This window comes from Mangifera indica, chromosome 2, assembly GCF_011075055.1.
Source record: "Mangifera indica cultivar Alphonso chromosome 2, CATAS_Mindica_2.1, whole genome shotgun sequence".
Classification (NCBI taxonomy): domain Eukaryota; kingdom Viridiplantae; phylum Streptophyta; class Magnoliopsida; order Sapindales; family Anacardiaceae; genus Mangifera; species Mangifera indica.
The window spans coordinates 15,664,512-15,684,165 of NC_058138.1; the positions used below are offsets into that span (position 1 = coordinate 15,664,512).

Sequence of the window (19,654 nt, forward strand, 5' to 3'; positions counted from 1 at the left end):
CCAACCATTCGTTTCATTCTTTATTCAAACTTCAATTCAAACACCTTACAAAAGAAGCCTCTAGATTCCCCCAAATCCCCCCTTAAATCTCCATCTTCCCCTCAAAATTTTCTCACCATAATTTCTCTCTAATTCACAAACCTTTAGATTATTTGTTTGTTCTAATGGGTACTTTAGTAGGACATGTAGCACCAGGATTTGCGTTCCTGGCTCTTGGCTTCTGGCATCTTTTGAACCACATCAAACTCCATTCTCTTCACCCAAATTCCTACACTTCAACTCCATGGTTTCCCTCTTCTAAAATTAAATACATAGAGCTCTATTTAATCATGCTTGGAAGCACCATTTCCATGGCTATGGAGCTCTTCATTGGCCCCGCAAAACACCAGCCTTTTGACACTGATGGAACCATCCCTTCCAACCATCTCCACAACTTCGAACACGCCACAATCTCCCTCACTTTCTTCACCTACGCCGCCTTCGCAATTCTCCTTGATAGAATTCACTGCAAAAGAAATACCCGAGATGCACTAACACAACTCCTCGGCGCCATAGCTTTTGCCCAGCAATTACTCCTGTTTCATCTTCACTCAGCTGACCACAAGGGGGTCGAGGGACAGTATCATTTGCTTCTACAAATCGTTATTTTGGTCTCCTTAGCCACAACCCTAATCGGAATCGCTCTCCCGGGGAGTTTCTTGGTCAGTTTTGTTAGGTCAGCCAGTATTTTTTTCCAGGGAGCATGGCTGATGTTGATGGGATACATGCTGTGGACTCCTGAATTTATCCCAAAAGGGTGTTTTCTTAATGCCGAGGAAGGTCACCATGTGGTGAGATGCCATGAAGAGGAGGCTTTGCATAGAGCTAAATCACTAGTGAACCTTGAATTCAGCTGGTTTTTAGTGGGAATCACAATATTTTCAGTGGGTCTATATTTGATTTTGGGGAAAATTATTGGAGAAAAGATTGAGTATGCAACATTAAGTAGGGAAGATGAGTATACTTCTGATGATGTTGAGTCACAAGAAGACACAAAAGATGGTGCCACAAAGAGTAGTTTTATCGGGATGGGGAAAGGAGGCTTTGTTGCATCAATTGACATTGAAAGATAAAGAGGGAGATCATTATTCAAGATGATGAAGTAGATTTCTTGATTATGTGTACAAATTTTAATTAATTAGCGAGGGTTGGTGGAGTCCCATCTGTCATTTTGGTTATTTTTAAAGTCCACACTGAGGAAAAGGGTGTTGGCTTAAAGAAATTGAACCAACTGATGATGGCTGGTGGGGAATTATATATGACCTGGTGTGGAATTTGTTTGGTGTATTGTATTGATGGGTTTTAGCTTATTTTCAGTGAGTTCTTTTGTGTGTGTTTGTAATTGTATAGTAAAACAGGAACCAGAAGCAACAAAGCTACCTACTTTATAATCAATTTCCTTCAATATTTTATTCTTATGAAACCTAAAGAATATTTCTTGTTGCCATTTAGTAATATTTTTGGTATTTGAAAATGCCTAGATGAATTCTTGGCTTTGGAGAAACAGGTTTGTTTGTTTTCCCTTTAAGAGAGATGGCTGCTTCTGCCACCTTGGCTTCAACTCCAAATAGATATTCATGAACTCACATTTTCAAAGCAGTCTCACCCTGGAAAATGACCTCTGGCTGCGCTGTTATACAATAATATTTAATAATAATATTACATCATTTAATGAATACTTGTTAGGTTGTGACAAGGAAGGTAGAAAGCTGTTATTATGGCCGCAAAATGAGGATAAGAACTATTAGAAGTAGGCCATACTGCAACCTGTCAAAGGCTATAATGTAATAGAAAGTCTTCAAAGAATACTAGGGTTGGTTAGGCCATACAATTTTAAAATTAATAAATATATATATATAAAATAAAAATTAATATTCTGTAATTGTATAATTGAAATTTATAAAATTAACTTTGTTCATATAATACTTTTAATAATATGATTTTTACTAGCAAACTTGATAAACTAAATACCCTAAAGTTTGAGCTTAAATTATTTTAGAGTTATTTAGATTGAGTTTAAAATCAAATAAATTTGGTTAAAATCCACGCATTACTGAGATAATAGAAAAGCAGATAAGGAAAGGCAAAATTGTCAAATTTGTCGCCATTGCAAATCCGTTTTGCATAACAACATCATTGTCAAGCACCATGGGAGGGCAATAACCCGGCTAGTCATGATTGCATATTGTAATAAGTCAAGGTGACGCCAACCACACGATCTCAGCAGCGACCTCCTCATGTCTCAGGTCGCCGCCGTCAGTTCCCTCCCAAGCACGCTGCTCCGCCATCAGCCACGTCGTTACGGAACTTTTTAAGCTTTAGTTTATGGATTGCATCACAAAGGTTCAGTTGTGTGATTATTTTTCATTTTATTTTACTTTTTTTCATTTGTAACAGTGATTGTATATGTGAAAGTCTAATCCCATAAAATTGAGAAATCAAATTTTGGAAGCACGGATTTTGACAGTTGTTCAGTTAATTTGTTAGCAAAGTAAAATTAACACGCTACCGGATGGTTGGTTTGTTGTAAACTTGTAAACTATATTATTAATTTGGCTGGAGGGCTATTTTCCATTTAAGTTTGAATTCAATCTCAAAAATATATTTATAATGGTTTGAAAGTTTAAACATCCATTAATAACCCTTAGATGTAAGGATACTAGTAATATTAAAAAAATATAAAATTTATTATATGTTTTCTCTAAAGTTTTAAAAATTAATATTTTCACCCCTACCTAAAGTTTTATATTTAAAAAGTAACAATTTCCCCCTGATCTAGGGTTTCAATATTTTTTCTAACTTCAACTGCCCTCCAAAACTTTTAAAAACAATAATTTCACCCTCTCTTGAATTTCAATTTTGGTGTCCTTTTTGTCCATCTCTAGCCTCTTCCTTTTCTTAAGTCAACAAGAAATAGTCTTTTCATTGTATAGTGCGACGAAAAAATCTTTGTCTTTTTGTTGGATCACCTTTTTTCGTTGACTTAGGTAAAAGAGGAGATTGAAGATTGATGAAAGAAAGTTGGAAATTGTAGTTCAAGAAAGGGTGAAATTGTCATTTGTTAAAATTTTGAGGGGATAGTTGAAGTTAGAAAAAGATTAAACTCTTATGTTTAAAGAGAAAATATTATTTTTTAAAATTTAAAAACTTTATGCGATACTCAAATTATTAATTTTTAAAACATAAAGAAAAAAATATAATTAATTACATATTTTTAATATTATGATTAAGTTGATAATTTTATCCTAACTATAATGAAAATTTTAATAAAAATTTGTTTATAAATAAGTATTTAAATTTTTTATTTGTTATGAATATATTTTTCATATTAAAATAAAATTTGGATGGGAAATAGTCTTTTGACCGATTAATTTACAAAAAAAACCAATTTACAAGTTAACACAAACAAACCATCTCCGTTGTTAACGCGGACGCCGGCGGGCGGCAGGCAGTGATTTTTTTAACGCCGCTGCCCCTGGTGTGAGGTAGAATCCTAGTAGGACGGGGAAAAGTTTAATCAGTCGTACCTTCAAAATCTGTTGAGCACTAGATTCCAAGATTCAAATATTTGTTTTTCTGTTGTACGTCTTATTGAAAATGAAAATCAAATGGCGGAATCTTCCCTCCCCTGATACCCCCTAATTAAAAAATAAATTATCTTTCATCCTGTCTTGATCGATATGTAACTAAAGAGATGAAGCCAGTGAAGTAGTCCTTTGGCCTATCAAATGCTTAAGTACAAAGTTTAATTAATTAATATGACTAATTAATTAGCTTCTCTCCTCATCTCGTCAAAATAATGTATCAATCACAAAGATTTAGATTCACATCAAAAGCATACAAATTCAAAGATTAATGACATGTTTGTTTATAAGGAGTAATAATTTAAATATTAATAATGATATATCATAATTTAATTAAGAATTAATTTATTTTTAATTTAAAATATTTAATTAGTTTCTAACTTATTATAAACGGATATAATTTTATTTAAAATATTTTATTGATGATGATGATGATGAATGCATTCGGGTGTTGTAATATAAAAGTTAATATAAACCGAATAATAAAACAACGTGTATTTATTTTATATATATATATATATATATATTTATGTATTATTCTATAATTGGATGATTTTGAATTAAAAATATAATAATATCCAATAATGTAATGACATATATGAGTGTATATACAATTATATACCTAAAATAGATACATATAATATTGTTCATATACCGAATTGTATTTAACTAAAATACAGCTTGGTCATTTCTAATGGATTTAATTTAACTAAAGTTAATATATATCAAACCTTTTGATTTAATTTAACATATTTAAGTATGTTCAACTAAAATAATATCTCAATATTTTTATATTATTACCAATTAGACACAATAATTATTTATATATGTCAATTTATTCATATACAATATTAATTTATGTCTATTAGTCTTTAAAATAATCTACATTTTTTACAGTTTTGTAATTTTGATGATAAAAAATTATCCAAATTAAACACGCACTTAATCATACTATGTACAAACATAAATGTATCCACCCCACGTGGATAAAATATTTTATTTTTTGGAAACGTTTTGTTTAGATAATATTTTATTACTAAAGTTGAAAATTTAACTTGAATATAAATTACTTAAAAAATTATTACGTATAAATTGTTACTATATTTGATAAAATTTGATAGATATAAATAATTATTAGGTTTGGTTAGAGGTAATAAAATATTACTACTAAATTATTTTACTTAAATGTTCTTAAATATAATTATTTTAAAATATTTTTATATTATTTATTAAATTAATTAAAAATGAAGCTATTTTTATCTTAAAAATTAATAAATAGAAATATAATTATAATAAAATCAAGATTAACTTTATAACGTTTTTATACCTAAAGTTATCATAATAATAAGATTACTATTTATATTATTTATTACATTATCATTGATAATAGAAGATTAGTTTAATTTTTTATTATTAATCAATCAAATAAAATAATATAAATAGTAAAAAATAAATTATTAAAATAATTTTTATTAATTTACAACCAAACGAACTCTTAATGACAAAGGAAAACGTGAGAAATGAGCACAAAACAGTACAAATAATCAATAATTCAAGAATCCAACTTCTTGATGAAGTTAGATTATTAATTTCGCTAAGGCAAACATCATTGGTAGTATAACCGGACAAACTTCAGTCTCTTTCTTGGAAATTTACAAGCCTTTATTCTCGTTCGTTACCTCAAGCAGTATCAAGGAAGTTTCATGGACGAAATCTGATCTTGCTTACACGAAAAACTTTATTTTGTTGGCATATTGCCTTTCCATTTCAATATTATTATTTCACTTTCACTAGTACATTTTTAGTTTGTAGTAAAAATAAAGTATTTAAATAATTATCGATGCATATAAAACGATCACCATCATTTCAAGATTTTACTTTTTTTTAAACAAAAATGATTTTGTCTTTAACGAGAACTATAAGGGAGAAAATGGTAAGAAGGAGATCATAGACTGGAGAGGAAAAAATTTGAGAACACTGACGGACGATCGAAAAGGAGATGATTGTCAGCGAAAAGAAGAAAAAAACTTTAAGAAAAAATAATCATTTCAAACTTTGAGTGAATAAAAATTGTTAGATTTTTAAATTAAAAAGATAAGATGTGATTTTTTTAAAAATATTTTAAGCTAAATAATTTTAATAAAAAAATAAAATTTTAAATTTTTAAAAATTAATAAACAAGAATTTGAAATTTCATCAAACCTTGGATGCGAGTAAATCTTTTGGGCTTTTAAGTAATTAATAATATGTACAAAAGGATTATTATCAATCGAAAAACTTATATTATGATTGAACCGACAATTTAATTATTATATAACATATGCATATTTATATTAGAAAACTATGTTATATCGATATAAATGTACCAGTATATTACTGTACATTGAAAAACTTAATATATGTTATAAATATACATAATTTGGTGATTTTAGAGAATCTACTTAGTAGTATCACTTAAAATCCTCTTAAAGCAATAAATAGTTTAACTTGAACCCTACTATCACAATTATGGATGATGGATTTATAGCAGCACAAACTTTAAAGAAGCTCATAATGAGCTTACCTTGAGCTTCTCCATAAACCATAAATTTGCTTAAATTTAAAATTGTATAAGCACTTTTGAATGCATGTAAACAGCTCTTGAGCGGCGGATAAATCCAACCAAATAATATGATAGCTCTCTCAAAAATATCATAATCATACTTAGGGGCGTTTGGTTGAAGTTTTTTAAGTTTACTTTGGTAATCTATCTTTTATTCCTTTGTTTGATTTGTTAGTAATAAAAGATTACAGTAATATTCTATTACCAATGCTAACGTGACAAGTAATATAGGCGGTAATCTGATTACCACCTTCATCTTAAGTATTTAAAGATTACTGAGGTAATTTTGAGTTTATTATAATTATATAATTATTTATTAATTTTTTTAGATAAAAATAAATTTATTTTTAATTAATATGACAAATAATATAAAAAAAATTTAAAAAAAATTATATTCAAGGGTATTTAAGTAAAATAATTTACTAGTAATATTTTATTAATTTTAACCAAACATAATAATTATTTATAATTATCAAATTTTATCAAACATAGTAATCATTTATACCCAGTAAGCTTCTAAGTAATCTATCTTCAAGGTAATCTTTTCATTTTGATAATAAAACATTACTCAAACCAAACGCCCGAGGTGAAATAGTAACAGTAACGGGGAATTTAAACAGTTCAAATTGTGTTTTGTTGTCAATGGAAGTTGGACCATCAGTTGTGGGCCAAATTGGGCCCATTTAGTTTGGTTATTAGACCAAAAAGCCCAATCTGGGCTTTGGACTGAATCATTTTCAAATTCAAATTAGCATCAATCTAATTAGAGCAGGAAAAAAGGGCTGCAAGTTAGGGTTGATATATACTTATTAATTTTAAAAAAATACATAATTTCATTGACATATATTATAGATAATTAATTATTATAAAATTAGCCTCATAAATTGTAGTGTAGTATATGATTTAAGGAGGAATTTTGGTGTCCTTCAATTTATTTTTTATTTAAAACTAAAATCCGATTTTAACCAAAAAAAAGGGCTGAATCTACTACTACCCAATGCGGCCCATCCTAATCCGTTCGTCAAAAAGCGTCGTTTCCTCCAGATTGCCACGGCGCCGTTTTAATGACACAAAACACACACTCTTTCGATTCTCTTCGAATCAAAACCTCTTTCTTCTTTCTCACACTCTCTTGACACGCACACTCTCTGTTCTAGGGTTTCCTCAGGCGTCTAGATGTTGTAAATGGAAAACGAAGAGCCGAAAGAGCCAGACAAGAAGAAGCCGCACTTTAATTCTCATCCTCTTTCTCCCTCCATGGCTCGCAACTCCGCCACTTCTCCTTCGAATAACAAAACAGTAATAAACTCTTTTTCGCTTTTTTTTAATCGTTGTTTGTTCTTATAGTTATCCGAATAGTCTCGTTTTATGATTAAAAGCATTTGCATGTTTAGAATAATTTAATTTTAGGTTTTCTGTTTTTAGTTATTTTCATTTATGAAAATTACATCACATTAGTCGTTATAATACGCAATATGATACTAGAACTCAGTTGAATTTTATGTTTGATTGTAGCTCAAAGAAATAAAATTCAAAAGAGATTTTTTGTTTTTGTTGTTGTTGTTAGGGTTATGCTACTGTCCTTTTATAAGTTTTACGTTTAAATTCAACTTATAAAAGGATAAATTATTATGAATTGTTGTTTCTAGGGTTATTAAGGCTTCATATTGTTATAAATAGGAATAGTTGTTTCTAGGGTTAAGGCGTCATATTGTTATAAGTTTTAGGTTTGGAAATGGACCTTACGTGTGTGTTTTTTAATTTGGTTGACGTTTTTATCTGGAGGCAATTGTCGATGAGCAATTTTAGTTTGTCAACAGAGCAAACAAGCAAACTGACTATGAGTGAAAGCACAAGTTTGGACATACACACAGAGCATCAGCTAGGTTTCCGTTGTTTAGGGCATGATAGAGTTAGTTTATGTTATTGTCATTTATATGAATTGTTTTCAGGTAGTTGATTTGTTTGTTTTATTTTAAGGCAAAAACTGGAAAGGGGAGAAATTTTTAACATGATTTCTGTTCTCCAGGTTGATGCAGCAGTTCTCCAGTATCAGAATCAAAAACTTGTACAGAAACTAGATGCTCAGAAGCATCAGTTGCATGACCTTGAAGTGAAAATTAAGGAATTAAAAGATAAACAAACTTCGTATGATGACATGTTAATAACAGTGAATCAACTTTGGAATCAGGTGAAGTGTTGTTTCTTTTTTGATGTGTATTCTTTCTCTTGTCTGTTTTTCTCTTAAGTAGTTTTGATCTGATGTGCTTTATGCTGTCCTTTTGCTATATAGTTGGTCGATGATTTGATCTTGCTTGGGGTACGAGCTGGTGGAGGACCTGATGTTTTACGAAACTTGGATGGAAAAGATCAGCCAGATGGTCTTTCAGCATTTTTGTTCTTTGTTTAGATGATGAATAAATTGTTCGGTTAATCTTATATATTGTCATTATACTTGACTTTCACATCTTACTAATTTCACTTACTTGTGCTATACTTCAGACTCAGTTCCATCTTGTCCTCCGGAGGATATGTTTCTTTGTAGACTGCTACATGTAAATTCCATTGAGAATAATGGTAATGAGGGGATTGCCAAATACGTTGAAGATGCCCTTGCTTCACGTCATTCATCCACTAAGGAGTTGATGAAGTTTTTGGAAGATGTCATTGATGCTCAGAGGGTGAAAACTGAGAGTGTAGCTCAGGCTTTGCAAGGAAAGCTATCTGCAGAAGGTCAGAAGATATCTTGATGTCAGGTCCAATAGTTAATTCATCATTCTTCGTATATATTTTCTATGATTAGGCTAGTCCTTTCATTGCTGATCTTCCAAGTAGTATTCAGTTCAGAACTTATGAATTGATTAGAATCATACATTTGGATTTCTCAGATGCCATTATCCAATTGTCCAAGATGGATGATATGATGAAAGAAGAGGCTAAAAATCTGAATGAGGTGATTGAAATTCTCCACGTGAAGCATAAGGAATATGCTAATTGGATTCAAACTTATATATGCAATCATTCAGCTGATCAGTCTGAGATTAAACGCGTTGCAGGTCTGTGATAATATTCTGACCAAAGATCTTTTTATTTTTCATGCACAAGTTTTCACCTAGATGAATAACTCGCTGCAGTCATGCACTGACATACCATAATCTTATTTATTTATCTTTCTTTCACTTTTATGAAGAAATATATTAATATTGCAGATTGAAATATGCCAAAATCTTATTGATATGTAATAATTCAGAAGAATTTTAGCAACATGGAAAATTTTTAGCCTTTTTTTTTTAATTCTTTGGTTACCTTCTCTCAAATTTTCCATTCTACGGTTTCAAAAATAGACAGAAACTATGTTTAATACTTTTTATGAATAACTTGAGTTAGAAAACACAAAATTTGTTTTCGAAAATCTGGTGTAAACTCAAAAAACTACATAATGTTATCGATTTCTTAAAAAAAAATCTGGAACCACCTACAGCTCCTTTTCTGTACTTATTCAAAATACTATGACTGAGATGTGATTTCATGGTTTTGGTTCTCAAAACTTAATTTCAAAATGCTTGTCCTTGGTTATATCAAAATTGTAATAGATGCTGCTGTGGATAAATTTTTTTTCTTGCTTATTTTTAAGGATCAAAAAATTAGTTTTTTATTTGTTGGTTTTCTTACACATTCAATTCACATTTGATGTGGCACCTCATGATTGTTTACAAACTGTATGTATATATTGCTTATGCTTTTAGGTGAGCTTGAAGAGAACATGGCTGAACTTGAAGAAAGTAGGAGAAAGCTGGTCAGTTTGAAGATGCAAAAAGATGTGGCTTCTGGCATGCATTTGCAGACTCCAGGTGTGGTAACTGCTAATGGAAATGTTTCTCCAGAGAAATCTGCTGATAGGACAATGGACATGCAGGAGTTGAAGGAATCCATTGAGGAAACAAAGGTATCAATTATGTGATGCTCTCTGTATCTCTCTCAACCCTGTTTATATGGTCTATCTAAACTAGTGGAAGATATCATTGAACAAGTACTGCAGGTAGTGGCTGCTGATCGTCTTTCGGAGCTCGAAGAATCACAGCAGGACAACATAAACTTATCAAAACAATTGCAAAATCTCCAGGTTCATTGATTAGAATTACTTGTATGAGTTTGATTTTTATTTTTGTCTCAAATACTTTTTTTAGTGTTTATCTTCACTACATTTAATAATCTAAACTTTTGATATTGTGTTTGTACAGAATGAGTTGAATGATGACAAATATGTATACTCATCTCGACAGTATAATTTAGTCAATGATCAACTCCTACATTGGAATGTTGAGTTGGAACGTTGCAAAGCTTTGACAGATTCTTTGCAGGTTAAACTGCTATGTTTTGGTTTCTAATTTGGCATGCCATTTTTTGGTACTGCTTCTTGTCGCTAAAAGTATGATTTTCAGATTGACAGGTCTTTTGTTCTAAGAAGGGAGAAAGAATTGACTGTAAGATCTGAGTCAGCAGATGCTGCTAGGAACACCATTGATGATTCTGAATCTAGGATTGAACAGCTGGAGCATCAGCTTCAGAAGTGTATAATTGAAAAAAATGATCTAGAGATGAAAATGGAAGAAGCTGTTCAGGATTCAGGTAAATTTGTTTGTTTTGCAAGTTTCTCTTTTAGGTGCAATCTAGTGGAACTTCAGCTTTTTCAATGTTTTTATGACTCCAGGGAGAAACGATATTAAAGCAGAATTTCGTGTAATGGCGTCGGCTTTGTCCAAGGAGATGGGCATGATGGAAGCCCAGTTGAATCGGTGGAGGGAAACTGCTGATGAAGCCCTGTCCTTGCGTGATGAAGCACAATCACTAAAAGCTTCCTTAAGTATCAAGGTTGCTTCTCGTTCCTTATATTGATAGTTTCATTTTTTTTTAATTTTTTAAATGGTAATTCTCTTTTATTCCTATTGTTAGTCATTCTTATGTACTTCATAAAATACATTAGCCCTTTTGGAGTTGTTTCTAAATAATTTATATGCTCAATGGCTTTCAAATTTGTTGCTTAACTCCATTTTTGAGGTTTGGTTATAACATGCTTCCCCCAAAGCTAATTCTGGCTGTGTTACAAAAATCATGCTTTCATTAATTTTTTTGTTCAAAATCTGTCTCACCACTATAGATCAAATCTCATGTTAAAATAAAAGATATCCATCAAATGAACTCAAAATTTTAAAAATAAATAAACTTGTCCCAAAAAAATTTCTTCTGTGTCTTGCCCTCTTTCCATCTCTATGACTGTATCTTTGTCACCCAGAATCCAGTGCAAATGAATTGTAATCATCAGACACTTAGCCCAAAAGCTAAATATTCAAGAAACACAATCCATCAGACATTATTGATTATCACGCCCTATCAAAACTACCGCCACTTCTTTCAAGTCAATAAAGTGAAAGTTTGCAATGCTGCTTGTTAATTTTAAATTTACCAATGGTACATCTCCATCTTTGTTATATTACTACAATGAGTGAATTCTGCTTGCTGATATTTGCCGGTTTCTTATTGTTGGTATAGACGCACGAACAAAGGTGTTTGGAAGATAAGTGTGCACAGCAGATGGTAGAAATCAAAACTCTGAAGGCTCTGGTAAGTTTTTCTTTTCTATTGTTAATTTTAACTGCCTCAACTTCCTATGCATTAGATGTGGATTCCTTTATGATTATATGAAAATAGGAGTTGTCAGCCCATGTTCTGATTGCTTCAATTAGAATACCCTGGTCAATTTAAACTCTATGAAGTGTGTATCATCTGGTTGGGTTCAAATTTTGTTACGTTTGTTTTTTCTTCATCCTCTTGAGAAAGGAAAATTCTTTAATTAAAAACAATAAAAGAAATCAAAACTCTGAAGGCTCTGGTAAGTTTTTCTTGTCTATTGTTAATTTTAACTGCCTCAACTTCCTATGCATTAGATGTGGATTCCTTTATGATTATATGAAAATAGGAGTTGTTAGCCCATGTTCTGATTGCTTCAATTAGAATACCCTGGTCAATTTAAACTCTATGAAGTGTGTATCATCTGGTTGGGTTCAAATTTTGTTACGTTCTTCATCCTCTTGAGAAAGGAAAATTCTTTAATTGAAAACAATAAAAGAATACTTATGTTCTTGATTATCATTATTCTTTTTTTTTTTTTGGGTGGAATATAGGTACAAGGACAGCCAATAATACAGGGGCACATATAGATGTGCATATATTAGTTGAATGAGAATCGTAGAATTACAAATTTGTCTAAACCTTTTGATGGGGGTTGATTGCAAAGAATCCATGTAACATAATATATCTAGTGAAAGCTTGAGACATTTCAAATCTGCCAGATTATGATTATCACTTAGTATCTGTAGCTGACTGGGGTTTTTGTCTTGCAGATTGAAAAGTTGCAAAAGGAAAAACTGGAATTGCAACTTATCTTGGACATGTATGGCCAGGAAGGTTATGATAACAGGTAAATTTATCTGAGGACCACATGCTATGAGGAAAAAAGACAAAAAAAAAAAAAAAAAAAGAAAAAAGGAAATAATATGACTATTACACATATTTTTGCTATGCATTTCAACTTCTGATTTTGCACTAGAGTAGAGCATGGAAAAACTTATGCAATTAGCAATATCATGTTTACTAGTTTTGTCAAGGGATTTTGGGATGTGATTTGTTAGAATCTTCCTATTAATTGAACGCTGTGGGCCATTTTAATTTAGTAATTTGTTCATGTTTCTCCACTTGTTTGCCTTGTTTTGCATATGGTTGCTTAAGGCTTTTCGTCTCTTAATATGCTTAACTTTGAAACCTTGAATGTCAGAGATGTGGCTGAGATAAAAGAATCTGAACGTCGGGCTCATTCACAAGCTGAAATCTTGAAAAGTGCTTTGGATGAACATAGTCTGGAACTGAGGGTGAAAGCCGCAAATGAGACTGAGGCTGCTTGCCAACAAAGGCTTTCAGTTGCTGAAGCTGAAATAGCTGAACTAAGGGCTAAACTGGATGTTTCTGAGAGGTTCATCTTCTACTCTTGTTTCTTTGTAAATAATAATGTTAATATGGTAGTTTTTCAGGTTTTCCGTGACAATAACTTGATTGAGAAGAAATGAGAATCTTTCTGCTTTTATTATCAACTTATATTAATCTTAAATTATGACTGTAGTTAGAAACTTTGTTATCATTGAAGAATATATTTTTTAAATTCCTTGGGAGATTGACATGCTTTATTTCGCTGAGAGTCTTGCCTTTATACTTTATGATGGCTGAGAAAGGTGATTGATTTTCCTTCATCTCTCAAGAATATACGTGGGTATTTAATTTAGAGAAAGTAATGTCTAATACATCTAGTTCAGATCCTGTAAATACAAATATACACAAGTTCTGCATTAATTTAATTTAAGTGCTTTCATTTCAGTTAAGGTGGACTTGAGAATTCGTTTATGTGATTTATCTAGTAACATAATTGCTCCTTTGCCGTGAGGGTTATCTAGTAGTTTTGACTATTACATCAGTTCATGTCACCCAATTAATTTTGAAATGCGTGCAAATGACGGTAAAATGGTTTGGTGCCTCCTTAAGCTGGATTAGTGCATAAGTAGTGTTGAGATGCAGTAAAGAAGTATAGGTTTATCATTTAGTACCTTATTGCTTTAAGTACCATTGTATTGGCAATGGACTTGTGTGATACCCAAGAAAGTGTCACAAATGATAGTTGATTCAGTCTAATCTATTAGATGTTTTATCAGACATTCTTTAAAAGTGATCAGTTAAAACTTTTGTCTTTCTGTTAGTGTCTAATTGTGGCCAAGTAGCCAACTTTCACATGAACTTTTGGCATTCACCTCTTTCCTATCTTTGATTAATCCCATATGTCCGCCAAAAGTGGTATCATTCCATAACTCTTTATAAAAGTGGATGAAAAACATGGCTGCAAAGGTGTTCTGGCACTTGTTTTTGGCAGTTTAACTTCAATTGTGCTTTTGCATATTTTAAGCAATTGAATGAAGCATAGAAACTACTTTTTTCTCTTAACAACGAAAGGCTATCTCTCTTCTTTGCAGGGATGTTATGGAGCTTACAGAGGCTATTAAAAGCAAAGATAAGGAAGCAGAGGCATACATTTCTGAAATTGAGGTTATTTCTTTTCCACAACACTTACCCATTTTTATATGGTGAAGAGTTTTTCTTTGTGTCTAAGTGAGGGGTGTATTTATTGCAGTTTTGGTTCCTTGATGGTACTTCCCACCATTTTCTTTCTCAAATTATACGTATTCTTTCTGCTGAATGACTGGATTCTTTTATTTCCAGACCATTGGTCAAGCATATGAAGACATGCAGACCCAGAACCAGCATTTGCTGCTGCAGGTGACTGAGAGGGATGACTACAATATCAAGGTCGGACTTACAGAATATGCTGTGATTCTGTACTACAATCTTCATTTTATGTACATTTTTTGATGTTTCATTTGGTTGTCCTGATTTAAATGGCGGCTCATGGACTATGTAATTGGTTTATGATGCAGCTTGTTTCTGAGAGTGTTAAAACAAAGCAGGCACAAAGCTTTCTAATCTCTGAGAAACAGACTTCAATGAAGCAGCTTCAACAAGTTAATGCACTGGTAGAATCTTTAAAATCACGGATTCTCCACAGTGAAGAGCAGGTTAACTTTCTTTACACTCTGCTGTTTGGTTATCCTGTTTCCTTGTTATCTTTTTCTACTGATGTCAAATCTTTTAGATGAAAGCCTGTCTGACAGAGGCTCTTAAATCTACTCAAGAAGACAGACATCTGATGGTCAGTCTTGAAACAGCAAAGTGGGAATTAGCTGATGCTGAGAAGGAATTGAAGTGGTTGAAATCTGCTGTTGCTTCTTCTGAGAAGGAACATGAGCAGATCCAGCGGAAGTTGGATGACATCCAAAAAGAACTGGACGAAGAAAGGTGAGTTTCCTTCATACTGGTTGTCATGCCATGCGTATGTTATAGATTGTTAAGCAAATTGTATTTTCATTTATAGTTGGATTATAGGATAAAGATGAGCACAAAAGTTTTTTTTTTTTGACACATTGATTTTGTGATGCCATCTCTTGAGAAGCTGTGATCTTTTATCCCCACAATACATGAGAGGATATTGAGATTGGACCATATGGATACCAAATCCCAATTCGGCCCTCTAAGCCGAAGTTAAGACCCTTGGTTATGGTGCTTATGAAGTTATTTGTGCTTTCTTAAAATACCATTTCGTTAGATTTAACATGGCAATTTTTTTGGCTTCCCAAATCTGTCTTCACCAGAAGAGAGAAGATGAAGCTTGAGGAAGATCTCATGGAATTGAATAACAAGGTTGCGGAGTTGACTTCTGAAACTGGAGAGGCAGCGATACAGAAACTTAGGGACGAAATAAAAGATTGCAAAGCTATTCTCAAATGTGGTGTGTGCTTTGACCGTCCAAAGGAGGTTAGAATGCATGCAAAAGCTTGCACATAGATACATATGTCTGTTGAACATTATATTCTTGTCCATTGACTGCTAAGATATTACTGGTTGTGTTTCAATGGACTGATGGATGTCTACTTTTGGTAATATTTGTCAGGTTGTGATTGTGAAATGCTTTCACCTCTTCTGCAATCCATGTATTCAAAGAAACCTGGAGATACGGCATCGGAAGTGCCCAGGGTGTGGAACAGCTTTCGGTCAGAGCGATGTCCGGTTTGTAAAGATATGACTCAACTTTCCCATGTTTTGTAGTTCAACTCAAGTCATAGCTATCTCTGCGTTTTTGTTATTACCTTAGCTTGATATGGGCATGTGCTTTGATGGTAGGCTCCCATGTAGAATAGAAATAATATTCATTTTCCTTTTTGGTCGTTCTTATGTAACTACGGTGTATTTGTAAACAAAATAAGAAATTTATTTTAAGAAAAAAAACCCCAGCATCTTTATAAATTTTGGCACCTAAGTTATATTTGCCAGTGGTTTGTAATGTGCAACGTTATGTTTGTCAAATATTGGGGCTACCACAAGAAGATATTACTCGGAATGGATAAGACGATAAAGCCGAAGATGGATACAAGTGAGAATAACACTTGTCTAACCATTAATGGGTTTTAATATCTGGTCAAAATCTGAAATGTTTATGACATACATCCTCTGAACATTTTTCTCGATTTCTTATAAATCTACAGGTTTGTTTTATAAGATATTCGAAAATATACGGAAGATAGTTTGCGGAATATGTTTATTGTTATTGTCATTTTATACACGTCAATGTATTTCATAAGTACGTAGATGTATATTATTCTATATTTTATTTTTCATTTTTAAAATGGAAGATACAATTATTTATTTTTAAATAATGATATATATTTTAAGTTTTAAATATTATTGAATGATATGTTTAAATATGTTTGAATATTATTGTTTTAATTAAGATTATTTTAAAATATAATAATATATTTTACAAATATCAAATTGAAATTGAAATATTGAATATTCGACTCTAAATATGCCTACTGTATTATATATTATGATTTATCCAAAGGCACGCAGTTTTGAGCACCGTGGTTTTATTGTTTGCCAATATCAAACGGTGTCGGTTCCATTGTCTCCTAACACAAACTTATCGTCCCACTTGTCTGTTTCACTCTCTTCATCATTCTCAGGTTCTCCCACATTTTCATTTTCCCAGCAAAGCAATGCAGATGCAAGTCATAGCCACTCTGACCACTTTTTCTTCCTCATTTCAGCAGCAGACCCACTTCAACAATCTGCTCCCTAAATCCCTTTTTCCCTCGCAGCCCACAAAAGCCCTTCAAAAATTGTTGTTTTATCCCCAAAAAACACCCCGAAAAACGAGCGCCAGAAACCTCACAAAAACAGCCACCACTCATGCTTCTTTGCTTGAAGCTCCAGTCTTGTGGGCCGGTAGACTTTGTGTCTACTATGCTCTTTTGAAGACTGGCTTAGCTGGATCTCAAGCTAACCCTTTTGTCGCTGGTGGGTTGGATTCATTCTTCAGTCTAAGTTTTTTCTTGTTGGGTTTTGATTGTTATTTCTTTATTTGTTTGCTTTTGTTTTTAGGGTTAGAAGGTGGTGGTGTTAATGTCAGTGAGTCTGGTGATTTGGGGTTTTCTAAGTGGTTAGAGAACATACAAGGCAAACCAGGTATGTGGCTTTCTTTACTTGTGTATTTGATTATTGTAAATGCTATGGTACCGGGATGGGAATGCACGGTATAGTTACTGCAAGTGGCTGACTTTAGCATTGGTTAGATTATAATAGTAACACTCAAAATGTAGAAGTAGCAATAAAATATAAATTTTACTCCTGAATTTATTTTAGCGATAAAATTAGGTGTACTTACTTTTGAGTACACAATTGATATATAGATAATGTGTCACCCCCATCACATGATGATACATCATCTGTGTCCAATTGTGTACTCAAATTTGTGTGTATATAACATTACTCTTACTTTAGTTATTGTAAATGTTGTGGTACTGGGATTGGGATCGCTGTTATTGTTTCTGTAAATTGGTGGTTAGTACTGTTAGCATTATATTAGTTACATTCAAAGGCAAATTTATGAAAATGAATTTTCCTTCTTTACTTGAATGTTTTGATACCAGGATGAGAATCCCTGTTATTCTTACTGTAAATGGTTTTAGTAAACATGACATTGCAAGAGTAATGTTCAATATCAAAGTAGTAGCACTACTGAATTTACACGGCATGTCATTGGTAAATATTACTCTTTTTTCATGTTGTACCTAGCTTGATAATGCTACTGGATTAAAGTCTTCCTCGTTGATATTTGCATTTTACCAGCTTATAGATAACAAAGTTGTAAATTTTTGTTCATCTCATTTTCTCTCTTAGGATGTTAACTGAAATGGAGTAGTTTTTTGTTTGACTTTGATAATGAAATTGTTGTCTGCAAAAAGTAATGTGGAGCTTGTTGCTAATATGTATGTTATAAAGGCAAAGCATTTTTTATAGTTTAGTTTGCTGCAATTTCTTAGCTTTTTAAGTGACCAATAGTAATATTTAATGTTATGGTAAGGGCTTTGTGATAGTGATATTGAAGAGATATAATGGAACAGCTTGAGTAAATTTTTTTGCATTGTATTTTAAAAAAGTATGTTATTGCTCAATAGTTTTTAAGCATCTTCACTTATCATGTAAATGGGAACTTCAATTGTATTTTTTCTAACTTCTTTCTATATTAAACCGATTGCAAATCTTGAAACTAGAATTTTGTTGATACCTAATATTGACTTGTAGCAATCAGCAAAGTTGTAATTTTGAAGTGTGTTACACCTTAAAAAAAAATGTTGGAATCTTAGTTCTTGAGGTCATTGATGCTCAGATGTGCCTGCTACCTTAGATATTCTGGACCCATTATGACTATGTTACCAACCATGTTTGCTTGTCAATAGTTTTGTTTTTTGGCCTGTTATCAACAGTGAGGAGCATTTTTAAAATTTCCAATGTTCTATCTTTTAATTAAAATGTTGTCCATTCATTCATCGTGGTGCTTATGACTTCACTTTTGATATGTGCCTGTGTTTAGATTCCTTCCTTTTTTATTCAATCATAAAGATAACAAAGAAACCATATATATGAAATAATTATTTTCATATCAGAGGTTCACACTTTAAATCCTTTATAAGTTTTTCTGGTTAAGCAATTCCTCTGAATTGAAGTTGTAAAATTTAATTTTGGTTTCTTACTTTCTAAGCATTTTTTTCATCCAGTCTGAACCAATTTGTTAATTTACATTTTAGTTGAAAGTATATATCTCTCTTTAATGGAATTATTCTTTTCCATTTAATCAGACAAGGAAGCAGCTGACAAAAGGAAATTGGTGAGTAAATGGCATCCAACAACAAAGGGTACTTTAAGAAGGAACTACAGGGTGCCTTCCAAATCTGAGGGACGCCGCCTTCTCAAAGCTATTGCAGCCTTACTATCCAGTGATGACCATTTCACAGATGCCACTTCCCACAAAGTAATAAGGCCTCAGATAACTGATTCACCATTCTAAAAAAATTATTTGGGAAAAAACAAATATAAGGATGAATTGCAATGGTCATTAACTCACAGAAAATTTTTCTGTTTGTAGGGTTGTCAAATTCGGAGGGAGAGTGCACATGGAGAAAGTGTGTGCTGCCACAATGTGAGGGCTCTTTTTGATGAGCTCCCAACTCCTCACCTCATTTTGGAGATTACAGCATTTCCAGCTGGACCTCTTACAGAAAAGGATTACAAGAAGGCTGAACAACTAGAAAGGGTGCTCAGGTCTGGTCCTTCTATTTGACTCATCAGGAAATCTAATGAACTTTTGTATGTATCCAGTGTCACTTGTACAGATTAGAATCAGAGATAAAAACTTAATGTTATTCTCTTGGTTTGACAA

General features: G+C 32.2%; 3 protein-coding genes across 6 annotated transcripts; all 3 read left to right on the plus strand.

Annotated features, from left to right (window-relative positions):
* On the plus strand, positions 1-1,434 carry LOC123203495 (transmembrane protein 45B-like). Its single transcript, XM_044619850.1, has one exon. The coding sequence runs from the start codon at positions 165-167 to the stop codon at positions 1,110-1,112; it is 948 nt and encodes a 315-aa protein (XP_044475785.1). The 5' UTR covers positions 1-164; the 3' UTR covers positions 1,113-1,434.
* Positions 1,435-7,278: 5,844 nt separating this feature from the next.
* On the plus strand, positions 7,279-16,182 carry LOC123209156 (E3 ubiquitin-protein ligase BRE1-like 2). 4 transcript variants are annotated; one of them, XM_044626960.1, is made up of 19 exons: positions 7,284-7,524; positions 8,255-8,416; positions 8,519-8,606; positions 8,728-8,958; positions 9,114-9,281; positions 9,972-10,171; positions 10,265-10,348; positions 10,467-10,586; positions 10,668-10,854; positions 10,937-11,097; positions 11,776-11,847; positions 12,627-12,703; positions 13,058-13,252; positions 14,298-14,370; positions 14,545-14,631; positions 14,760-14,897; positions 14,975-15,177; positions 15,531-15,693; positions 15,830-16,182. In XM_044626960.1, the coding sequence occupies exons 1-19, from the start codon at positions 7,411-7,413 to the stop codon at positions 15,959-15,961; spliced, it is 2,655 nt and encodes an 884-aa protein (XP_044482895.1). In that variant the 5' UTR covers positions 7,284-7,410; the 3' UTR covers positions 15,962-16,182. The 4 variants fall into 4 exon arrangements, with proteins under 4 accessions (XP_044482896.1, XP_044482895.1, XP_044482897.1 ...); XM_044626961.1 differs by lacking the exons at positions 15,531-15,693; positions 15,830-16,182 and adding an exon at positions 15,332-15,508 and having other exon boundaries at positions 7,279-7,524; XM_044626962.1 differs by having other exon boundaries at positions 7,369-7,524; positions 8,519-8,981.
* Positions 16,183-16,795: 613 nt separating this feature from the next.
* LOC123209072 lies at positions 16,796-19,654 on the plus strand. The gene is made up of 4 exons (XM_044626812.1): positions 16,796-17,232; positions 17,317-17,400; positions 19,074-19,246; positions 19,361-19,654. The coding sequence occupies exons 1-4, from the start codon at positions 16,932-16,934 to the stop codon at positions 19,553-19,555; spliced, it is 753 nt and encodes a 250-aa protein (XP_044482747.1). The 5' UTR covers positions 16,796-16,931; the 3' UTR covers positions 19,556-19,654.